The following is a 23565-nucleotide window of genomic DNA, read 5'->3' on the forward strand; positions in this document are numbered from 1 at the left end:
AACTGAACTTTAAAGATGGTTTGTGTGCGTGTGTGCGTGCGTGTAAAAAGCTCTGTAATAAATGTCATCCAATTAGGAGAGGGAACCCGATAAACAAGTGAAATGTGAAGTGACGAAGCAAGACTTAGCAAAACTAATGTTGAACTAAAATACTATAAATACTATAAAAAGTGTTCTTTCCTGCCTGGGTGAAATTAGTGTCCCAAATGAAATGAATATTTTTGCTTATTAAAAACCTGGAGAGACAAGGCGAATCCAGTTACTGAACAAACTTCCCATGAATAATTTTGTCCAATCTGTATGGTAGAGTATGTTACTACAATATACTGTAGCTTATACAACTGGAGTGGTTGTATTTTGTCTCCCTGCTCTTCTATTGAGACATTTAGATCGTATCAAAGGTCATGTTTCATCTAGACACAGGATCTGACACTAATTCTGAACAGATGATCAAGATTACATTTATCCCATGAGCAAGCAGGCAGGCTCTATTGGCTCAATGGTAAAAATGTCAGCAAGTCACACACCCGGGAAGTTACATAGTGCAGTTACAATGACAATATAGATGTCAAAGTGCCACAGAACACACAGACCAGGTGGATTGTGGGAGTTGTAGTGTACCTCAGTGCGTGCGTGCCTTGAGGACTTGGTCAGCTCCAGCAGCAGAGGAGAGTTCCTGTTCACGTCCGTCTCTGACAGACCCAGCTCACAACACACCTGTGTACGACTGTCCAGGCCATTCAGCTAGGAACAAACAACAACATTTATAATTACTCTTTGACCTGCTTGGTTTAACCCATTTAGGCCTAACCTATAGAATAGGGCTAAATCAGAAATTAGCCTACAAAACAAATATGTTGCTACATACTGTACATGTACTGTAAGCCCCTCCCAAACAGCAAAATGTGTTCCCGGCCTGAATGGGTTAATGCTAACAGACCGCTGTCTAATCGAAGGCTCAGAGCAACAGGCTCATATTAATCTGTGCTGCTTGATTTTGTTCCCTATCCAACATGGCAGCTATGTAAACAAACATGGCATTGCTCTCTCAAGAATGTTTTTGAAGAGAAAAATAAGATGATGCAGTAACCAGAAATGGAATCTATCTAATCAAGACTTCTGTTGTTTGCCGAGGCGACTGCGTTGCACCGGACGCACCTGGCATAAATGAATAGAATACTTTCATTTACCATAAGCAATGAAATCCTTAGTTTTGTTGTTAACTTTTGATACACTGAGCAGTTCTGACCACCCTCTGCACTGATTTCCGCTCCTAACCAAGTAGTACAATTTCCATACCAAGCGGCGATGCAGTAGGTGAGGGTACATTCAATGGTACAGTGGTAAATGGTATTCCAGAGTCAGGTGAGACAGTTTTGACTGATGCTACATATCATGACAGTCGCTCGCGCATTGTTGTCAACAGATCACTGACATGATGCAAACGCCTGAAGACTTGTAACTAAAAAGACTAAATTGTAAAGTTGTTAAGCAACGCTATTCAACCAGCGGCCCGTGAGACAAATGCATGTTGTCTATACAACATGCATTTCTATTTCAGTGTGGACAAATCATTTCTGATGTCATTTTCTCTCCAAAACCCCTGTCACAAAGAAACAAAAGAGCCAAAAAAAGCCAAGAAGGTTGGATAAACAAGACCTTTTTTGCTATTTTGTTTGTTCCAAAACAAGAAACTTGGTCATTTCAGCATTAATTATTCCACGACAATCGTTTTGTTCAATGAGTTTTGGACTTCTAGATTGGAATGTGACTGTTTTCTGTGTGGTTCCTTACTTCGAGACTAACCATTGTCTAAACCGGTGTTTCTCAACCTTTTGTCTGCATGGGCACACTTCTCATGTCCCAAGCAAGAATCCATGGGCACACCAACATAATACGGGGATCTAAATATCGTCACTGTCAGGAAGAAACCTTGTATCTCCAAGTTTCAAATTTGTACGTTTCTTCGCAAAGTAAAGCCCTGCTTCATCATACAAGGCTGTCGCACAACAGTAGTGAAAACAGCAGATCTACAAGCACACAACGCCTCGCGGTGCGAGAAGTTGTGTGCTTGTAGATTGGCTGTTTTCACTAGTTTTAAATCTTTTTTAAAATGATGAATACAATACTGGCTTTCAAGCAGTTTCAAGTGGCACACTTGACCCTTCTCAGGGGCACACCAAAGGTCCCCAGGCAGAGTGGTTGAGAAACACTGGTCTAAACGTCCAAATAAGTCATTTTTAGCTTGCGGCCCTTGGACTTTTGGTATTTTGCCTTATGTTGAGTAGCCCTGTTGTAAAGAGTAAATAGCAGAGGAGGCCCTGCTGGTTGATACTCACTGAGTTGATCTCTGGTTGGAACACTGCCAGGGTGAAGTCCAAGTTGAACACCTGGAGAAAGTCTATCACCAGACTGGCAACCACACGACCTGCAAAGAAGAATAAATAAAATAACACACTATAGACTGGCAAACACATGACCTGCAAAGAAGAAGGAAAAATAAAATAAAGACACCAGACTGGAAACCACACAACCTGCAGGGTTACATGAAAGAAAAGGAAAAGATAAGGAAAAACTGCTCTAAACTGACCAATAGGGCTGTGACGATTATGACATTTTACATGACGATGAATTGTCACACACATCAATACGCAAAGCTCACGTGTCGCATCACGGAGCTTTGCAAGATTGTAGTTCAGCTATTTTCAACATTCTTGAAAATGTTTGAAAATATACGAACGTTTCTCAACATGGAAACAATCATGTAAAATTATTGCGATTAGGCAATTGTGTAATAAATGTGACATACGCACGGGATAATCAGTGGGGAGCAGCATCATTATAGAAATAAACCCTGACAGGGTGATCAGATCATGAAGCTGGGGAGGGGTCTTTTATCAGCCTGAACCTTTTAGGGAATTTTGTGAATTAGCTCATTTTCTCAAGAGAGCGAAACTTACCATCTTTGGTATTGAGGCATTTCCTCAGGTTTTCGTTGACAAGGGGTGTTTTGTTCTGGTTGAGGACAAAAGACAGATGGTAGTTAGTTAGTTATGGGTGAAGTAGACAGTTACAGCAAAAAACAATTAGACCCTGTAGGCCAGGGGTGCCCAAAAGGTAGATCGTGATCTACCAGGAGATCACAAACATGCCCCTAAACATATATATCATTAAAATATTTTAAAAATATATATTTATAAACAAAAATCACAAAACCCCTCTGTTTGGCATCTGTCACTTGAATTAAGGTGACTTGATTGATTGACATCAAGAAGGGCCAGTCAGCTCCCTTCCCGGCCCCCACAATGCAATGCTTTGTTTTCAGGAGTCACTATACAAAGAACCCAAAAACCTACCACTTCCATACCATACCGGATAGGATGAAGGCGTTTACCCCCATTATTTCCCATTTCAAGTACATTTGTCTTATATGTAACATCAGTGTTGCTATTCCAAAGCCGCCTCAGGTAAAACATTTCTGGGTGAGTAAATCGAGCTGGTTGTTTTAAAAGTCAAAAAGTCTGGGCACCTCTGCTGTAGGCCTACCAATGACATATATATATATATATATTTTTTTTTTTTTTTTTTGTATGATAAATTAATGTCCTACTTCTTCGTGCAACTGTTGCACAGTAAAAATAGCTGTTTGTTTGTTGTGAGCTTGTAGATTAGCTTGTGACTAGAAAAGTAAAGTAATACTTCTGAACATACAAGCTTTCCACGGGGTCCCTCATGGATCTATACTAGGCCCCCTCTGTTATTCCCTCTTACACCAAATCACTTAGCCGGAAATAGTTGCTCTTGTGAGCTTGCAAGTCAGCTGTTTGCCTAATGTAGGCTCCAGAATAGAGTGGGGTTCATGTGGTCAATAGTAGTTGACGTGGATAAACTATTTAAATTGTTAGCAAACAGATAACATCAGCGGAACATTACCTCCAGCTTATCCTGCTCCTCCATGGCCAGAAACACTGCAGCACGCATCTCTGCCTGCAGGGGGAGACAAACACCCAGTCACTTTACCATTAACTTTATTCATTACAGACACACACACATAAGTTTATGCACTAGTAAGATGCCTCAGGGCGACAAGCGAGGTCGCGCCATGTCTTGGCCATCTGGCCAGTGTATATCGGACCAGTTACCCATATGTGGAGACCCCTGGTACCCATATATGGACTATGGAGATCCATGTACTGTATATGGAGATATGCTTTGAGAGCCTAAACATGCTTACTCAGTTATTCATTATGTGAAAGTCCTATGACATCTGACATCATCATACATACAATCCCTTTTATACCGATACATGGAGATCCGAATCCCTGTCTGTAGAACCAGCCACACAGGTATGGGCTGTCTTGGCCATATATAGATTCTGTTTAATTTGTTAGTGGCCGATGTGGCCTCCATTTATGGGCATTCCAATATGTCGATCGATGACATCAGGGATCTCCATATATGGGCATAAAAGGGATTCTGTTAGTGTGGTTGACACATCACAGTGATGTCAGAGCGTGATGTCAGAGCGGCAAACCCATAGACCCATAGTAAAAAAGCATACACGTCCGGACGGAGACATGTTTACATACTAAACTGTGACCTTCGGTCACAATTATGAATACATATGTAACGTATGTAGGCATAATTGCAATTCAAATTTCAATCAATTCCGTGCAACTGATTATTTTCAAGGCGTTCGAGTTCGGAAGTGCATGTTGGAAAATCACTCAGCAATCCCGTTTAGAAATTGCTACCAAAGCAGGAGGCAGCAGGACGTTTCCTTATTGAAAACGAGCGCTTCCAAACTCAAACACTTAGAGAAATAATCACCGGCATGCAATGTATTGACAAAAAGTGTCTCTAATGCGTGTATCAAAACAGCAACGCAGTATCGCCAGTGGAGGCTCTATAAACGTTACAACATGTCTACAGTGGATGTTTATTAAAACCAAAATTTGACAGATACAAAGAGGATAAGTCAAGCTGTCTGTACAGCGGACATCTTAGTGAGTAATACAATCAGCCAGGACTTTTCTGTTTCTATGAATGGGCTGTCAAGGAAGGGTTGGTATTACAACTCTAGATGTCAGATATCATCTGAGTTGCTTGCAGCTACTAAAAGAAAGGTTGGGAAGCAGTGCACTAGATAGATCAGGGGTCTTCAACATTTTCAGGCCAAGGACCCCTTAGTCGAGAGAGAGATGAAGCAGGGACCCCCACAACATTTTCATAGATTCCATATAGTGTCAATGTTTGACAGCACAATCATCAGTGTATGTTGGATTCATGTCAATTTGTGTTTTCAGATATTTAACCACTTGAACTGTCAATACTTAATAAACATGACCTTTCACTCTGTACATAGTCTGCTCTTTTTCCCCTCTAGACCAAACCTCTTTGCCGAAAATAGCCGATCTACAAGCTCACAACGCCATGCAGCGCGAGGCTTTTTGAGCTTGTAGATCTATTATTGGCTCAAGTTCTCCGAATATGGACCCACATAGGGTTCAAGTGGTGAATATAAAAACAAGTTTCAATCACACAAAGATTCTGAGGACCCCCTGTAGTAACTCTGAGGACCCCCTAGTGGTCCCGGACCCCCTGTTGAAGACCCCTGGGATAGATGATGATAATAACTCGTGGAACGGCCAACTAGAACAGTGTGGTTCACACTTGAAAAGGGTTCCAAATCAAATCTAGCCTTATAACAGGTTGTCTAACTGACTGTTAACACTAATGATAGTGTACCATCTTAGCCACAAATTGCAACACTAGATTTTTTTTATAATCGGATGAATCTAGGGTTGCAATACCTCCCATAGGGATCCAATGCATGAAAACAGTTTTTTTGCTATCTGATTGTATTAAACGACTTCAAACTCACCAATATTGTGGCTCTATGGAAAGCTTGGCATTTACTCTTGCTATCTGCAAAGTGTTTGTTTCTGAAAAATCCACCGTAGAATTGTTATGATTTCTTTTCTGTCAAGAAATCCGAGCAGACATGGTTTATTTTCTAAGTGTTGAACTTCGGAAGCGCTCGGTCTTCTATTACGCAGCGTCCCGCTGCCTCCTGCATTATGTGACATTCAGAACCAGCTGGTATACAGGACCGCTGATTGACTTCCCACAAGCGCTTCCAAACTCCAGCACTTAGAAAAAATAATCACCTGAAGCCAATTTCTTGATAGAAAGTAGCTCCTAACATGTCTACGGTGGATTTTTATGAAACAAACACTTTGCAGATAGCAAGAGTAAATTCCAAGCTTTCCATAGAGCCACAATATTGGTGAGTTTGAAGTCGTTTAATACAATCAGATAGCAAAAAACTGTTTTCATGCATTGGATCCCTATGGGAGGTATTGCAACCCTAGATTCATCCGATTATAAAAAACCTAGTGTTGCAATTTGCGGCTAGTACCATCTGTACACTGTCAGAATGTCAGAGTAATGCTGCATTCACACTACAGATATATAGTTGAACGTTTTGCTTGCTTGGTCAATGTTATCTCAATGGAAACCAGCTTTAAAGCTTTCAAAACTTTGTTCTGTGTGTGTCCTGTATCTTTAAAGCTGGTTTCCATTGAGATAACATTGACCAAGCAAGCAAAACGTTCAACTATATATCTGTAGTGTGAATGAGGCATAACGGTAGAGTCCTTAAAACAGGGTTCCCACACAATTTTACCAATTAATTTCCAAAACCATTCCAAAACTTTTCCAGAATATTTAACCCAATTTCCAGGACTATATAACAATAATTCAGCTCAATAACAGGTCGCTTACTCCTATGCACAATGCCCAAAGAGTGTATGCCAGTGGTTCTCAACCTTTTCAGGCCGTGACCCCCAAAATAATCATGTTTTAATTGGGGATCCGCGGCACCTCGACGAGCACCAAGAGTTGAGGAATTTTGCATAACCCGGTTCTATTGTGAAAATAGCAGATCTACATGCTCACGTTTATTTTCACAATTTCTGCCTCTAATATTTGACAATTTGGCCCATATTTAATTTGTCATTTCAGAGGTATTAACAAAATCAATAACCAAAGACAATGCATAGCTATTTTTTCCAGGACCTTCAAGGACCCTTGATCAATTCCAAAACTTGTCCAGTGCTTGAAAATATTTTTCTAATTTCAAAATATTTCCAGGAATTTCCTGACCGTGGGAACCCTGTTAAACTGAAATAAAAATGAAGACGTGAAAACCACTGACAGAACTAGCAGACAGGAGGACTGGAGCCTAACAGGCTAGCTGAGGCTAGTGGGAAAAGCCAAGCTAAACGTTTATCTACAGCTTAAAACAAGGAGTATAAATGAATCAATATTTATTGTGTAGGCCTACCTTGAGTTTGTTGAGGATGCCGTTGTTCTCCAGGTTCTGGATCAACAGGTCTCTGAGCTCTGTGTCGTCCTCTGTAGCAGACATGATGCTAATGATGCTAGCAGCTTAGCTCTTCGGTTAAATGTATGATAAATAGAAGGGTTTGTGTGTCTCCTTTCTGACTTTATGCTGAGTTGTTCGGCCTCTCTGTTGACTGCGAAGCTGCCGAGGCTGCACGGATACTAATTTCACCCTCTAATGCTGAAGAAATGTGGTTGAAATGAATGTTGCTGCCTGGAGACAAGACACAACAAACCACAACAAACACCAAGGAAGTTGTTTCTGCTGCTTTCCGTTAGGTCCGTTAGGTCATGAGCGTCATCGTCGTCGTCGTTGCTTTTTGGGGGCGGTGGATAGCGCCAACTAGTGGACCGTAGTGTGGAGGAGCTTTCTAGACTGTTGTTTCCCAAACTGTGGGTCGGCACCCATTTGTGGGTCGCGGACCCATTTTTATGGGTCCCTTATTTGTTTGGTTTCCTACATTTTATTTTTAATTATGATTATCTCAAAACATAAAAAAAGATCCCCATAAAGCCAAGATGTTCATGAATAATAAGGCAATAAGTGATTAAATAAATTAAAAATCTAAGAAATCCCATAAATTTGACAACAAATTTAGTAGTGAAACAGACGATGGGGTCCCCAGCTAAATGACTTGACATTGCATCAAACCACTTTAACCCTATATAGCCTACATTGAAGCATGCAACGTGCTGTGAGCTGGGACTCTATCGTCATTGTCGGGTGGACTTTTGTGCGATGGCCTTGTGTGATGAATCAGTGCTTCACTTTGCAAAAAAAAAATTACAAATTTGAAACTGCAAGGTTTCTGCCCGAAAGTGACAATATGCTACTTTCTTTTCTTAAAGAAATATGATGATTTATTTATTTGTAATTATTTTGGGGGGGGTGTCCTGGTCTGAAAGGGTTGAGAACCACTTAGGGCATCGGCTTCTCTGATTGGACAACCCTTCGGCAGCCTATAAGCGTTGCTTGACAGTTATGCCGCCCGTTCCAATATAGGCTGCGTAGCGCAATCGCACTTCCATTCTCTTCAACAGAAAGGGATGGGATGCTTTGATCCGAGGCCCTCCTTGTAGAATGCTGTTGTGCTGGACTGTACATCGGAACGGAGGACCCGAGAAGGACTACGATCACGCTGCTGTAGCGGCGGGTCACAAGGTGTACTCCTTTGGAAACTACTACAGGGAGCCCCACATCGCGGTCCACATCTTCAACACAGTGTCTTTGCGCTGGACAAAGCTGTGTCCGGCGACAACTGGAGGAGAAGGAGAATGTCATCCCCTCGCGGTTCCCTCGAGGCGCCAGAGCCACACGGCCGTGCTGATAGAGAACATCGCCTACATCTGGGGGGGGAAGAACTTCGACACGGGAGAGTACTGCAGAACGCTTTACGCGTTTGACGTCGACGCCCACGGATGGTCCACGCCCGCGGTTTCCGGGAGCGTCCCGGAGGCGATGGCCGGCCACTCGGCCTGTGTCCTGGGGAAGGTCATGTACGTCTTCGGGGGATACGTCGACCAGAGAAACGGATGTTCCAATCGCGTCTACAGGCTGGACACCGCCGCGATGGTCTGGGCTTCGGTTAACGCCGACATTCCGGCACCGCCGCCGCCCGCGTCACAATGTCACTCCGCCACCATCATCGGGACGAGGATGTTCGTGTTTGGGGGCCAGGGGGACTGGGATGAGGACCACTACGACAGCGTCAGAGTTTTCGACACGGAGACTAACCGGTGGCTGAGCACACCTTCTTCTTCACAGCCTCGTCCAGAGAAGCGGGCCTGCCACTCGGCCTTCGCTCACAACGGAGAGCTGTTCATAATTGGCGGCGACAACCTGAAGCAGATATTCCACGACGTGTGGAAATTCACTCCGCACACCTTCTCCTGGAAGGAAGTGGAGCCCAAGGGAAGTGTCCCGTGTTTGTGGGAGACCGGCATATGCTGCTGCGTGGTGGGAGCTCGCGTCGTCCTCTTTGGGGGATACAGAACGAACATTTCGCTGGATGATCTTGCACGTGAACGCGACGCAGAGACGTCTTACCTGTCCGTCTTGGACTTAAGTCCCAGTCTGAAGACGCTGTGCCAGCTGACGGTAATTCTGCGTGACCTGGAGCAGTCTGGACTCCCGCGAGACCTCCGGTGGGAACTGGCAGCCATGGCCACGTAAATACAACGGGGAAATCTCGCTCTTTCGACGAGTCATTCTTTCAACTATGAGTGTCAGCAGGTTAGCTACTCACCCACGTCACGGTTACTGAGGTTAGGTTAGTGTTTCGGTTAGGTTTTAGCATAGATATTAACATTCACCCATGTCGGCAAGTTAGCTTTTCACCAGGTTAACATTCACCCGTGACGAAAGAATGGACCGTCGAACAGATTAAAGAATACAACACGTGACAACACAGCAAAGAACAAGTTCCACTGGAACAGAACAGAAGAAAGGCAAAGACGAGGAGCTTCACGACGTCCTTCAAAAAGATCCTTCGAGCAGGATGTTGCCCGTTTCCACGGAGAATTAATGTGGAGTGGCCAAAAAGACTGGATCGCTCCACGTACATGTAAATGGACAGTTATGGAAGATGACTTTTTTATATAGAAAATGCCTGCAAAGGTGGAGACCTTTGTGTGACTTTCTTTTTTTGATATTTATTTTGCAAGTCTTTGAATATATCTTTTTAAAAGTGAACTTTTTGTAACTGAATAATATTATGCTTCTGGGGGATCCCTGGAACAACATATTTTGAATCGGGGTCCGAGCTTATAGCAGATCTACAAGCTCATAGCGTGGCACTCTGTGCCGCGCTATGAGCTTGTATATCTGCTATTTTTGAATAGCCAAAGTATAAAATAATGGTTAAAGTTGTTAAAATCTAAATTGACACAGATGTGTTCCGAGTCTTAAAGGGTTTTAATCCGAATACCAATCTGAACGATACATTAACCCTTAAGTTTGGTTCAGATTCACTACACCTTCGTTCTGTTCGGGTCATTTTGACCCGGGGGATATTTGGTTTAAAAAAAACAACACTAATATACATTTTAACTTAACAAATCATCATGATACATTGACTTTGACTCAATACCAAACAATTCATATGATATATATGGTAAATGTTTGCATTTCTGCTTTGCTATATCACATTAAACACTGAAAGAGCTAGGCGTTTTTACTGATTTAGCTGAAATTCAGGTAAAAAAAACTACTTTATTTAATACTGGGCAATATTGCTCATGCTTATAGGAAAAAATGTAAATCAATGTTTTGATACAATATGCCCATTAATTGAATACTTGTGGTTCAAGAACAGGACATCATTCTCACATAAAGCTGAACACACATGTGAACACACATGAACGTCACATATTGAATACTTGAACGTATACATAGGACAGAGGTTTTCAAACACTTTGGTCTCAGGGCACCCCTGTAAACAACATTTTCATCCACAGCACCCCTGAATTACAGTGTTACTTTACAGCACCTTATGTTTATGTAAAATAATGTAACATTTCCCCTAAGATACAGTACAGTCACAAGGAAAACTTCAGATAAGTGAGGGGTGAGGGTGAGGGGTGAGGAGGGGAGGGGTGAGGGGGTGTAGGGTGTGTGTGTGAGGGGGGGGGGGGGGGGGGGTGAGGGCGATAGGAGGGAGGGGGGGAAGGAGGTGACTGTGTTTGTGTTAGTATACATGCTTTCTTTCATTTCTGTGCATCTGGGGTGGCAGGGGGGGGAGGGGGTGGTGGGAGGGAGGTGGGGTTGGGTTGGGGGGAAGAGAAGTGGGGGTGACTGTGTGTCTGTGTTTTGGCATAATACTGTGTATTTCTGTGCATCTGTGCTTCCGGGTCAAAATGACCCGAACAGCACTAAAGGTTAAAAAAATATGAGGGGGGTGTAGCATGGGTGTAGTGTAAACATATTTTTTTTACATGTTCATCTCAGAAGAATCTTTAAGGCCAGTGAGTTTCAGGTGGAAAAAATCTAAACTTCTACCATTGTTTTCCAAATGAAAATGTAAAACGGGTCAAAATGACCCGAACAGCACTTAAGGGTTAATGCAGTGGTTCTCAACCTGTGCGTCGGGACCCCCAGGGGGGTCTCCAGATGATTAACTTAATGTGCAACATTGTTTTCTCACTTAACAGTAAACAAACCAACACACAGTTTAAGTGTATAGAGGGTAAGTAAAGGACTTGTAAGACTTTTTTAATACCTCTAAAATGAAAGTTTTTGCATTGGCCAAATTGTCAAATATTAAGAGGCAGAAATTGTGAAAATAGCCGATCTACATGCTCACAGCGAGTCGTTGTGAGCATATAGATCGGCTATTTTCACAATAGAATCGTGTTATACAAAATGTACCGCTCTAACTCCTCCAACTCCAAGTAGTGCTCGTCAGGGAGGGTTCAAATAGGATTAATTTGGGGGGTGCGGCCTGAAAAGGTTGAGAACCCCTGCATTAATGAAATTACATGGAATTCAACATATAAATTACCAGCCACGCATGAACCAACACCTAATAATCAACACCAGATTAATATATTCAATAGGCATTTATTTATATCTATAGAGCATATACTGTTCAACACAACCAAAGAAATGAACAGGGTGAGGTGGGGGAGAATACACAGCAGCCACAGGCACAAAAACAGAGATGTTCTTTGTAGATAGAACAACCGACAGTCCGCTATCCAGCCATCGGCTAATACAGTGCATGAACCTAGCTCTGGTCCAGAGCGACAGCGAGTTCTCTCTAAACACTCTGACAGGCAGCAGAATAACAGACAGGACCAGAAATGTCTCTGCCCTACGAGGGCTCAACTTCAGTCAAAATAAACACTTTGCTACTCACCTAAACAAAGGTAGCTTTGCGTTGTTGAAAGTCTACTCTCCGTGGTGGGAAACCTCTCAGCACCCCACCCACTCTTTAAAATACACTTTTGTGTCACGAAATAAAACACATCCACCTCGACCACCGCTGTTGAGTATTCTTATTTCCGGGTTGTCTGCGGTGGTCGAGGTGGATGCATTTTATTTCATGACTAAAACAATAGTGTATTTTACAGAGTGGGTGGGGTGCTGAGAGGTTTCCCACCATAGAGAATAGACTTACAACAACACAAAACCAACTTTGTTTAGGTGAGTAGCGAACTAGTTTAGTTTATTTTTACTTAAGTTGAGCCCTCGTAGGGCAGAGAAATTCCTGGTCCTGTCAGTGAGTCAGCCGCCAGTCAGAGCGTTAGTGAGCCCTCGCTGACGCTCTGGACCAGAGCTAGTCTGAACCCAAACATCAACTATTCAGAGGTTACTCGAGAGCGGGTGCCGTGACCAGTCCATCGGTGCAGTGGAATGCTTTGATATCAATTCCCAATATCCATTAATACGATTATTTTATAATATATACATTTAAACATCCAAGTACAAATATATTTTCAATCGGTGAAAACAAGAAAACAGATAGTTTCTTAAGTTTCTTAGACATCTGGATATACAAACAATGCAATCTTTTATGAACAATTTAAATCACTAAAATGAAGGAGTGAATATTACGCTTTCAAGTGTTTGCCTTCATTTGAACGTTGTGGTGACCACTCACCAATCACCATAAATCTTCTTACAAATCTTACATAAGCTGATTGAGGCCCTGTTCCATTTTGTGTAGCATAGTGCTTCTCAAACTTTTAAATTTCAATGAGCCCTGTAACTCGGAGAGGGTACAAATGTAACCAAATGGACCTGTGAGGGTCCATTCCGTTCCATTTGTACACTCCTTGTAAGGGGCCATTTGGAGCCTCCTCAAGGAACCATGAGGCTACCTGGAATCCTGGACCACACTTTGGTGTAGCAGAGTGTTTCCAGTGAGCCAACATGCACAACATCAGCACCCTGACTGGAACAGCCTCCTTAGTGGTAAAACCTAAGGAAGTAAGGCAGACGGCCAATTTCTTACGAATATGGCTGCTGTGGATAGTGTGAAAATTATTGTTTGTGTGTGTGTGTGTGTGTGCCTAAGTCTGAAGTAAGTCACTCCAGGAATAATTTGTTTTAAGTCAGGTTTAAAATTGCCTTAGTCAAAACACAAATTGGCCCAAGTAATTTAATCTTCTTATGTTATATAACTGATAAAGGGTTATTTGTATGTCAATAGTCACACGTTGTTTCACCTTTGGGGTGAAAATAGTTTCTGAAAACTGGCATCGGCCATCATTTTAGCAAGGTGATGACATGCATCCTTATGGAAAGATGAGGAGTCTTTTGATTGGACACTACAAGACATTCTAAGGCGCCTTGCACACATTTAAGGCACATGTGCTTAACCTGGGGGGAGGCGGGGGGGTAAAGCAGCGTCCAATTCATTCCCTACGGAAGTCACATGTTTTGACGAGAGGCAAACTTGCTCTGTGGCTTAAGGACAGCCTCAAGGAAAGCTTAGAGCAAGCTTGCCTTGTCAAAACATGTGACTTCCATAGGGAATTAACTGGACTGCGCCTTGCTCTAGGTGAAGCATAAGGCATGTGCCAACTTTTTACAACAAGGGTTCACATTTTAGATAGTCATTAGAAAAGAGAGAAAGAAAAGATGAGTGTTAAAATGTTTTCATTTACTTCTTTCTATCGTTTTAGAGATTAGTGATTTTGTAAGCATGCAAGTGGCTAAATATGTCTTTTTAGACACAATAAGCCTATTCCCAAGATGCACCACAACCTTTAATGGGCAGATGTGACTTATGGGGCCTAGTAGTGTTACTGTAAATAGTAACAAAGAAATTACCGGCTTATCGTGTCTAAAAAATACATATTCAGCCACTTGTACACATTCCCCCACCGACTGAAATCAAAATACAAAAATCGCTGAAACAAAAGAAAGCAGTAAATGAAAACATGTTAACAGTCATCTTTTCTTTTCTCTAATTACAATCTAAAATACAAACCCTTGTAAAAAAACAAAGTTGTCCTTTAACCGTCTAAGGGTTTTCCAGGGTGACCCGGATCTTGGCCGGCAGCATCTTCAGGGACATGTTGTGACTGAAGATGCTGACGAAGGGGAACAGCCTCTCGGTGAAGGTGTGCGTGAAGGTGTGCAGGGGGGGAGCGCCGGCGCCGGCGTCGGGGTCAGAGAAGGACAACGTCCCTCCGCTCCAGTCCAGCCGGACTCGGATCCGCCGCGGTTTCCGCTTCGGCGCCAGGACGGTGAGGCGTTTAGAGCTCGACTGGTGGATGGCGTGGAACCCGGTGATGCCGCGCACCGTCGCCCAGGATTCACCCGCCACCTGTTATGGCATAAAACACTATACTTAATAAACAACCAGCCCTCCAGCGTCGGGATGATTGAGGCCATGGCTACACAGAGCTGGATATTTCTGAAGACATTTTTTGTGCTGTTGGGGCTTGCAGCCACATGAAGCTGGATATTTCGCCCGCGAAGCTGGATATTTTTTAAACCGGATAAATAAGTGAAGACATTGAAAAAGATCTGATTCACTGGATCCGTGTATACATGGAACCCGGATATCTCTGAAGACTGTTGTTTGTGCGTGTGCTTGTTAGACCTAGATATCTTTGTCGTGTGGACCTAGATATTTTTCTATGTGGATATCTGAAAAACCGGGATATATGAAATATCCAGCTCCGTGTAGCCATGGCCTGAGTCTCAAGAACAGTACAATCCCATACATTTTATACAAGAGGTAGGGAAGAGGTGGAGTGAAAGAAAAGATATTTGTTCCAAAAAGCTTCATACCCTGTATATAGTACATAATGACAAAATGTGACATAGCTCGGTTTACACAATGCTGTACCCCCTCCAACTGTATGCTCCCCATTTTCAACTGTTTTTATTGTGTTTTGAAACTTGCTTAGGCAATGTAAACATACGTTTTCTCATACCAATAAAGCTCCTTTGAATTGAAAATTGAAAGGCGTCACATGTCAAAGGAGGAGTGAAGGCGATCATTTGACCAGACAGGCAATTGATTAGTAGGGATGGGACGATGCGCGATATTATCGCTTATCGTGATTAAAAAACGCTCACGATAATCGCATCGTGAAGATTGAATTCATCGTGAAATCGCCCTCCGTCATGCACTGGGATCAATTCACCTTTTATTTGCCGAGCTGCCTATCCGGTGCCAATTACACCCTCTAATGGTAAAACGTACTTATAAATGATATACAATCTTTTTTTCACTCAAATCTCTTTGCCAAAAAATAGACGATCTACAAGCTCACATCAACGCGACACGTTTTAACAGATATATGACATCAGTGAGAATTCCATTTTTCCCATTACATACCGCGTCGCCTTTCCTCTGGTAGGACTCGGCCAGGACCCCCAGGGTCCAGCTGGCGTTGTCTCCCACCTCCACGTCCCAAATGTGAGTCCCCGAGTCGAAGCCCTCGGAGCCCAGGACGATGTCCGACCAGTCGAACCTAGGGGTGGGCGATATGGACAGAATACAATGTCACGATTTGTTTGTTGTAATGCAAACACGAAAACCTGAGCTGTTCCGGGAAGACGATGGCCAGAAGTTGGAGTGGTTGTTTATTTATTAAGTCTTTAAGACGGCACATTTTGTTTCTAGAGCCTGGAGTAGAAGACAGTCTCAGCTTTTCAAATAGTAGCTTGAGGGTTTAAAGTTGGTTATTTGTTTGATGATTGTTTATCTAAATTGTTATGTCGGTGAATTGTTTGTGTCAAATGAAACGTAAAAGTGTGCTGCAAGTCTATATGAGCTGGGCTTCCTTAGTAGCATGACACTTTAATAAAGAATATCAATTAAAAAAAAATCCCCTGTATTTGTCAAAGCTGTATCACGATACACGATCTTATCAAGATTAATTTTCATGTTGTTTTTTATGGATATTACAAGGTAACAAAAACTAAAATAAAAAGGAGTAACATAGAACATTTAGACCAGTGGTCCTCAAAGTGGGGTCCAGGGACTCTCTGGGTTCATTTTGGGAGGTCTAAATTGGACCTTTAAATTGAACCTTACAAGTATGTAACTCTGACAGTATACAAATGAAACCAAATGGACCCTTACGGGTCCATTTGGTTTCATTTGTAGACTGTCAGAGTTAAGGGGAGACCTTGACATTTCAAAGTTTGAGAACTACTGATTTAGACCAAAATGCAGGTTTAAATTGAATTCTGCAATCAATTTGCTGTATTAACAATTTAACAGGATTTTTTTATAAGGCTCCCTCATTGTATCACAATACATACAGTTGCGATCAAAAGTTTACATACAATTGTAAAGAACATGTATGTCGTGGCAGTTTTGACTTGTGTATGTAAACTTTTGATAATAACTGTATACTACTGTATATACCCTAATTGCTGGACTATAAGCCGCACCTGAATATAAGCCGCACCAGCTAAATTTAGAACAAAAAACAAATGTTTACATATATAAGCCGCACCTGACTATAAGCCGCAGGTGTCCTTCCTGCTTCCCGCTAGAGCGCCCCTGGTGGCTGTTAGCTGTACAAATTTATATATAAATCCTTGTTAAAGACCATTGTAAAACTAACTAACTGGCCGTTTGCTGTAAAAATCTTTATATAAGCCGCACTGTAGTATAAGCCGCAGGGTTCAAAACATGGGGAAAAAGCCGCAGCTTATAGTCCGGCAATTACGGTATACGATATCTCTGAAAAGGCATATCGTGGAGACATTGTATCGTCTCAACGATACCGCCCCAGCCCTAGTCGAACCTCTCCGGGTTGTCGGGCAGCAGCTGCGTCTTGAAGACGTCGAGCGTCACACCGGTCAGGTCGTCGGACAGGATGAACTCCGGGTAGGCGGTGTTGGGGTCCAGGATGACGGGCGTGTAGGAGACCACCTCCTTCATCTTGTCCCACACCTTGAAGGCCAGGTTGTGCAGATGTTTGGCCTCGTCTATCAGCGCTCCTTTGACCTGTGGCTGTGGCTCCTTCGGGATGAGCTGGACTCCTTCCATCGTTGCCTAGGGGTGGGCGATATGGGAAAAAAAACAATATCACAGTATTTTTCCAAGCTGTATCACGATACACAATCTCCTCACGATTCTTTTTTATGGTTACTTAATTAGGCCTAGAATTATTGAATGCTTTAACCAGTGAGAAATAGCAGATATACAAGCTCACAGCGCGGCTGCGAGCTTGTGGATCTGCTATTTTTATTTAAGTCGTGAAAATGTGTGCAAATCTATGAATATATGTATTTTCAAAGCGCACGTTTGTAACTCAAATTTTGCTTCTGGGGGGTCCCTGGAACTAAATATTTTGAGATGGGGGTCTGTGGCCAAATAAATATCATTTTGGGGGTCCCATTTTTTGAGAACCACTGACATAGCAGTCTAACTGAGCTCCAGTTAAGTGAAAAGGACCTTTTCTTTGACGATGGCTAGCCAGATTGCTGACATAGAAACAGGTTTTTTAAAAAATCTTAGAAGGATGCAAAAGACACTTATAGAATCGGGTCAAAATTCAAATTTTCACGATTTTTCAAAAATAGCAGATCTACAAGCTCGCAGCTGCAGCTGAGCTTGTATATCTGCTATTTTTCAATAGTTAAAGCATAAAATAATTATACAAAATAATGTGTACTTGTTCTGAAGCTACTACCTACTGTAGCTACAAGGTAACAAAAACTAAAAGAAAAAGGAGTAACAGACCATTTAGACCAGAGGTCTGCAAAGTGGGGTCCAGGGACTCTCTGGGTTCCTTTTGAGTAGGGCTGTCACGATTGTGACATTTTACATGACGATTCATTGTCACTCAAATAATTGCGATTAACGATTTAATTGTGTTTTTGTCGTTGACAATTACATTTCTGTTTGGCTTTCAGGCTTTGAAGTTGCACATGGCAGATATGACACATTACCTAAATATAAAAAGAAACTAATGACATATTTTTTGACGACTTTATACTTAACAACATAACATTGATAGTGGAAATAGCCAATCTACAAGCTTGTTAGATCTGTTGTTTCCACAATTTTTTTACTTATAAAATATATGAACATTTTTCAACATGGAAACGATTATGACGATTATGAAAAATATTCACCCTTATGTCAAATAATTGCGATTAGACGATTATGTAATAATTGCGACAGCCCTACTTTTGAGAGGTCTAAATTGACCCTTACAAATATGTAACTCTGACAGTTTGCAAATTAAACCAAATTGGTTTAATTTGTAAACTGTCAGAGTTAAGGGCATTGTAAAGTTTGAGAACTACTGCTTTAGACAAATGCAGGTTTAAATGAATTCTGCAATGAATCTCAGTATTATTTTTTTTATAAGGCTCTCCCTCATTGTATCACAATATATACAGTATGATATCTCTGAGAGGGCATATCGTGGAGACATTGTATCGTACTCAACGATATTTATCACCATATCGCCTAGCCCGGGGGTCAGCAACCCGTGGCTCTAGAGCCGCATGCGGCTCTTTAGCGCCACCCTAGTGGCTCCCTGGAGCTTTTTAAAAAATTTATGAAAAAGAAAAAAAGATGGGGGGAAAAAAATATTTTTTGTTTTAAAGATTTTTTTATCGTCACTGTCGGGCAGAAACCTTGTATCTCCAAGTTTCAAATTTGTATGTTTTTTTTTTTTTTTTTTCGCAAAGTAAAGCCCTGCTTCATCATACAAGACTGACGCACAAAAGTAGTGAAAACAGCAGATCTACAAGCACACAACGCCTCGCACCGCGAGGCGTTGTGTGCTTGTAGATCGGCTGTTTTCACTAGTTTAGTTCATTTTTTAAATGATAAATAAAAAAAGAAGTTTTGGACATACAAGGTTTCCACCCGACAACAACGATTTATTAGGCTTTTATAATTTTTTGCGGCTCCAGACAGATTTGTTTTGGGGTTTTTTGGTCCAATATGGCTCTTTCAACATTTTGGGTTGCCAACCCCTGGCCTAGCCCCTACCTTGTAGTTCTTCAGGAACGAGATGTGGTCGTCGGCTCGCAGCTGGTCCTCGGCGGCGCGGATTGCATCCGAGAGGGACGTCATCTGCTTGTTCAGCGCCTCAATCCTCTCCTGTATCTTCAGGCTCTTCCGTGCCTCTTCCTCCCTTACCGCAGAGATCCTGGCCACCTCTTCATCTTGTAGGAGCTCATAAAACACCGCAAACTGTGCCTTTATCCTTGTCTCTGTGTTCTGGGCCTGCGCCTGGATGTGACTTTCTGTTTCCAAATAACCGGTTTTCACTTTATCAAAGTCCACCAGTTTCTCCTTCAAAGGCTTCAGCGACTCCTCGACTTTCCGTTTCCAGCGCCCCGACGCTTCGTCCACGGGCGAGAACTTGTGTCCGGCGTGCTTTTCGGAATCGCGACACACGAGACACGCCAGCTGCTCGTCGTCCAGACAGAGGAGCCTGAGCTTCTCCCCGTGCGCGGCGCAGAGGTCGGGTGGGCTCGCCGGCGGCGCCGAAATGGAAGTGCTCCGGAGTTTCTCCTCCAGAACCTTATCGCACAAGTTCTTTAACACCAGGTTGGTAGGAGGTGGGCTACGGGAGGATCTCTTTGTCCTTTTCTTACAAACAGGACATTCCTGCGTGGACTTTCCCGCCCACCACTCCTGCAGGCAGACTTTGCAGAAGCTGTGGCTGCAGGCAAGCACGACGGGATGGTTGAAGATCTCGTAGCACACGGGACAGATCAGCTCCTCTTCCAGGTGCGTGAAAGAGGAAGCCATGTTTGTCTGCACGCAGTCGCTGTCGCGCTCACATTCACCGATCGGCAAGGCTGCTACACCCGGAATACTAGAAGAGAAAAAAACACCATTAGTTAAGTTATAACTAACATTATTAGTTGGCCCCAAAGCACAGTCGCCCCGGACGAAGAAAAAAAAAAAGAAAAAGCATACATACGTTAGGGCTGTCACGATTATGACGTTTTACATGATGAATAATTGTCACTTTGTTTTGTCGTTGACAATTTCTGTTTTTTTAGGCTTTGAAGTTGCACATGGTAGATAGAAATGACTGACATATTTGACGACTTTATATATTTGACGACTTTATACTTATACTTACTTATACTAAAGAAGATTGATAGTGGAAATAGCCGATCTACAAACTCACAACGTGTCGCATTGCAACTCATTGTGAGCTTGTAGATCTGCCATTTCCACTAATTATGAAAAAATTATAAACATTTCTGTTTGGCTCCGTCTAAAACAGTGGTTCTCAACCTTTTTACAGCAAGTACCACCTCAGAAAATATCTGTCTCTCCAAGTACCACCATAATAACTGATTATTGAATGCTTTAACCAGTGAAAAATAGCAGATATACAAGCTCACAGCGCGGCACCGAGTGCCACGCTGCGAGCTTGTAGATCTGCTATTTTTGAAAAAGTCTTGAAAGTGTGTGCAAATCTTTGAATATATGTATTTTCAAAGTGAACGTTTGTAACTCAATTTTTGCTTCCGGGTGGTCCCTGGAACTAGATATTTTGAGATGCGGGTCCGTGGCCAAATAAATATAATTTTGGGGGTCCTTCACATGAAAAAGTTTGAGATCCACTGACATAGAGTCTCTCAAGAACAGACTAACTGAGCTCCAGTTAAGTGAAAAGGACCTTTTCTTTGACGATGGCTGGCCAGATTGCTGACATAGAAACATAGGTTTTTTCTCCAAAAATCTTAGGATTCAAAAGACACTTATAGAATCGGGTAAAAATTCTAATTTTCAAGATTTTTCAAAAATAGCAGATCTACAAGCTCGCAGCGCGGCACTCGGTGCCACGCTGTGAGCTTGTAGATCTGCTATTTTTTTATATTTAAAGCATAAAATATTTTGATGATCGGGTCATCGGTAGGGATGGGACGATATGAAAATGTTATATCACGATTATTGTGACAAAAATAAATGCATGATATTATAGCGATAATCAAAATCCATCATCCTGGGGGGAACATTTGCCAAAAAATAGCAGATATACAAGCTCACAACGCGTTGCGTTGCGACGCATTGCATTTTGTATCATATGATGCAGCATGATGCATCATAATGATGCAAAGTGCATCATCATTCATGCTGAAATACTAAAATATCTCAAAACACAGATTGAACACAAAGAAATAATTCAGGATTGTGTTGATCTTGTCCCAAACAACAATAAATTAGATCTGGTTGTCCCAGAGGTGAACTGGGCCTTTAAGGCTACAGAAAATACATGCATTAAAATGCCTTATTGGTGCAGGAAAGACAGGGAAACCCCTGATACTAAACAAACACTCTATAGCAATGATTACTATCACAATATAGAGCTGTTTAACAGTTACACTGTTACTAAACAAACACTATATCAATGATTACTATCACAAAAGAGCTATTTAACACTGTTACTGAACAAACACTCTATAGCAATGATACTATCACAATATAGAGCTATTTAACACTGTTACTGAACAAACAATGCTAACACACGCACGCACGCACGCGCGCGCGCACACACACACACACACACACACACACACACACACACACACACACACACACACACACACCAACTTTAAGCAACAGTCTCCAATTGTAGCAGCAGCACTAATAGTACAGTAGTAGCAGCTAGTAGCTATTAATAATAGTATTTTTGTTTTGGTAGGTAGCCTCGTGTAGTAGCAACCGTTGTTGTTGTTGTTGTTGTTGCTGCTGCTGCTGCTGCTGCAACAGGTTTAGTTGTTGAACAAATACTACTACAACAGCAGCAGCAGCCTATTAGCGTTAGTATCTCACCTCAGACAACAGCAGTCGGTAGCTGTTGTAGAAGTAGCTTTTACACAACAATAAACGCTGTTATGTAAGGTTTTATCAGCTTTTCTCCATGCCTTGCTGTGCTATTCTCGACGAGAGAGAGTTCAACTGGACCACATGAGCTGTACAGCGACACGCCATTGGTCGGCGCGTCGGCAATAAGAAGCTCTCTGATTGGCCGGATCGTCACGCGCAGAGAGTACAACAGAAAGCTATTGGGTCCGCGGTGCAGCAAAGGCCCCGCCTCCTCCACAGTCAATGCAATTCAATTCAAAGGAGCTTTATTGTCATGAGAAAACATACGTTTACATTGCCAAGGCGAGTGTCAAAAATATAATAAAAACTGTGGAAATGGGGAACATATATACAGTTGGAGGGGGATGGTGTTTCTGTGGGTCGGGACCCCTCTTATTTTGGGGGTTCCCCAGATGATTAACTTAATGTGTGTGCTGCTGCATGCTAATTGTGTTTTCTCACTCAACAGTAAACAAACCAAAACGTTTAAGTGTATAGAGGGTATCTGCACATTTCTAAAGTTACAATTTGAGGACTTTTTTATATGTCTAAAATAACAAATTAAACATTGGTCAAATTGTCAAATATTAGAAACAGAAATTGTGAAAATAGCAGATCTACATCATGCTCACAAACGCCTCGCAAGTCGCAACGTGAGGCGTTGTGAGCGTGTAGATAGCCTAATGCCTCAACTCTTATCCACTGGTGTAAACAGAGCTATGTATCAATGTGACATACAATACAGTTCTCAATACAGTTTAAATAGTAGGCTATTATAAAACAATAAAAAACTCAGATTTGACATGCATTTAAAGGTAGCAGATCTGTTTCATACTGGAGCCTGTACTACCCTCCCCTGCCCCTTCTTTGTATATAGGCTACTGTTTCTTTAGATTTACTGTTTTCTTTTTTTTTTTTTTTTTTTCTTTTTTCTTTCATTTTATTTTATTTACATATCTACTGTCTGCATAGTACTTTGTTCTATTCGTCTGTCATTCAATGTTATATGAGATACTTTAATGGTTTCCTGTGGAAATAAGCTTAGTCTTTTCATGGATCTCCTTTTAGTAGACCTTGTACCAGTGAACTGTACCGTCATGAAACTGTACCTTTTCCTATGCAAACTAATAAAGTCTTCAATCAATCAGTCATAGCACGGCAGGGTATAACACTACCACCTGGTGGTTGTACAAGGTAACGACAGGATTGAAACCAAAGACTCCACAGTATTGATTGATTGATTGATTGATTGATTGATTGATTGATTGATTGATTGATTGATTGATTGATTGAAGACTTAATTAGAAGTTTGCATAGGACTAAGACTAAAGTATTCTGTGAATAGTTTAGTTTGTGGTGTTTTTTTTTTCATCTGATATGTGAGTGT

General features: G+C 42.0%; 3 protein-coding genes across 4 annotated transcripts in view; 1 reads left to right on the forward strand and 2 right to left on the reverse strand.

Annotated features, from left to right (window-relative positions):
* Positions 1-7637, reverse strand: part of cep43 (centrosomal protein 43) — a 29236-nt gene extending 21599 nt beyond the window's left edge. For both annotated transcript variants that reach the window (XM_080744653.1, XM_080744652.1), the window contains exons 1-5: positions 7349-7637; positions 3934-3987; positions 2961-3015; positions 2340-2428; positions 622-744 (exon numbers count right to left, since the gene is read on the reverse strand). In XM_080744653.1, coding sequence (XP_080600779.1) covers positions 622-744; positions 2340-2428; positions 2961-3015; positions 3934-3987; positions 7349-7432 — 405 coding nt within the window. In that variant the 5' untranslated portion in view covers positions 7433-7637. The remainder of the gene's footprint in view (positions 1-621; positions 745-2339; positions 2429-2960; positions 3016-3933; positions 3988-7348) is intronic.
* Positions 7638-8488: 851 nt separating this feature from the next.
* LOC308300807 (kelch domain-containing protein 3-like) lies at positions 8489-9580 on the forward strand (the record flags this gene model as incomplete). The annotated part of the gene is made up of 1 exon (XM_080744706.1): positions 8489-9580. The coding sequence occupies one exon, from the start codon at positions 8489-8491 to the stop codon at positions 9578-9580; it is 1092 nt and encodes a 363-aa protein (XP_080600832.1).
* Positions 9581-14307: 4727 nt separating this feature from the next.
* LOC308300748 (zinc-binding protein A33-like) lies at positions 14308-22269 on the reverse strand. The gene is made up of 5 exons (XM_080744650.1): positions 22146-22269; positions 19335-20169; positions 17128-17378; positions 15705-15840; positions 14308-14681 (listed from the first exon to the last, which is right to left on the reverse strand). Exons 2-5 carry the CDS (start codon positions 20100-20102, stop codon positions 14376-14378), a joined length of 1461 nt encoding a protein of 486 aa, XP_080600776.1. The 5' UTR covers positions 20103-20169; positions 22146-22269; the 3' UTR covers positions 14308-14375.
* Positions 22270-23565: the final 1296 nt, after the last annotated feature.

Source organism: Nannobrachium achirus (genome assembly GCF_963921795.1).
Source record: "Nannobrachium achirus genome assembly, chromosome: 16".
NCBI classification, from domain to species: Eukaryota; Metazoa; Chordata; class Actinopteri; order Myctophiformes; family Myctophidae; genus Nannobrachium; species Nannobrachium achirus.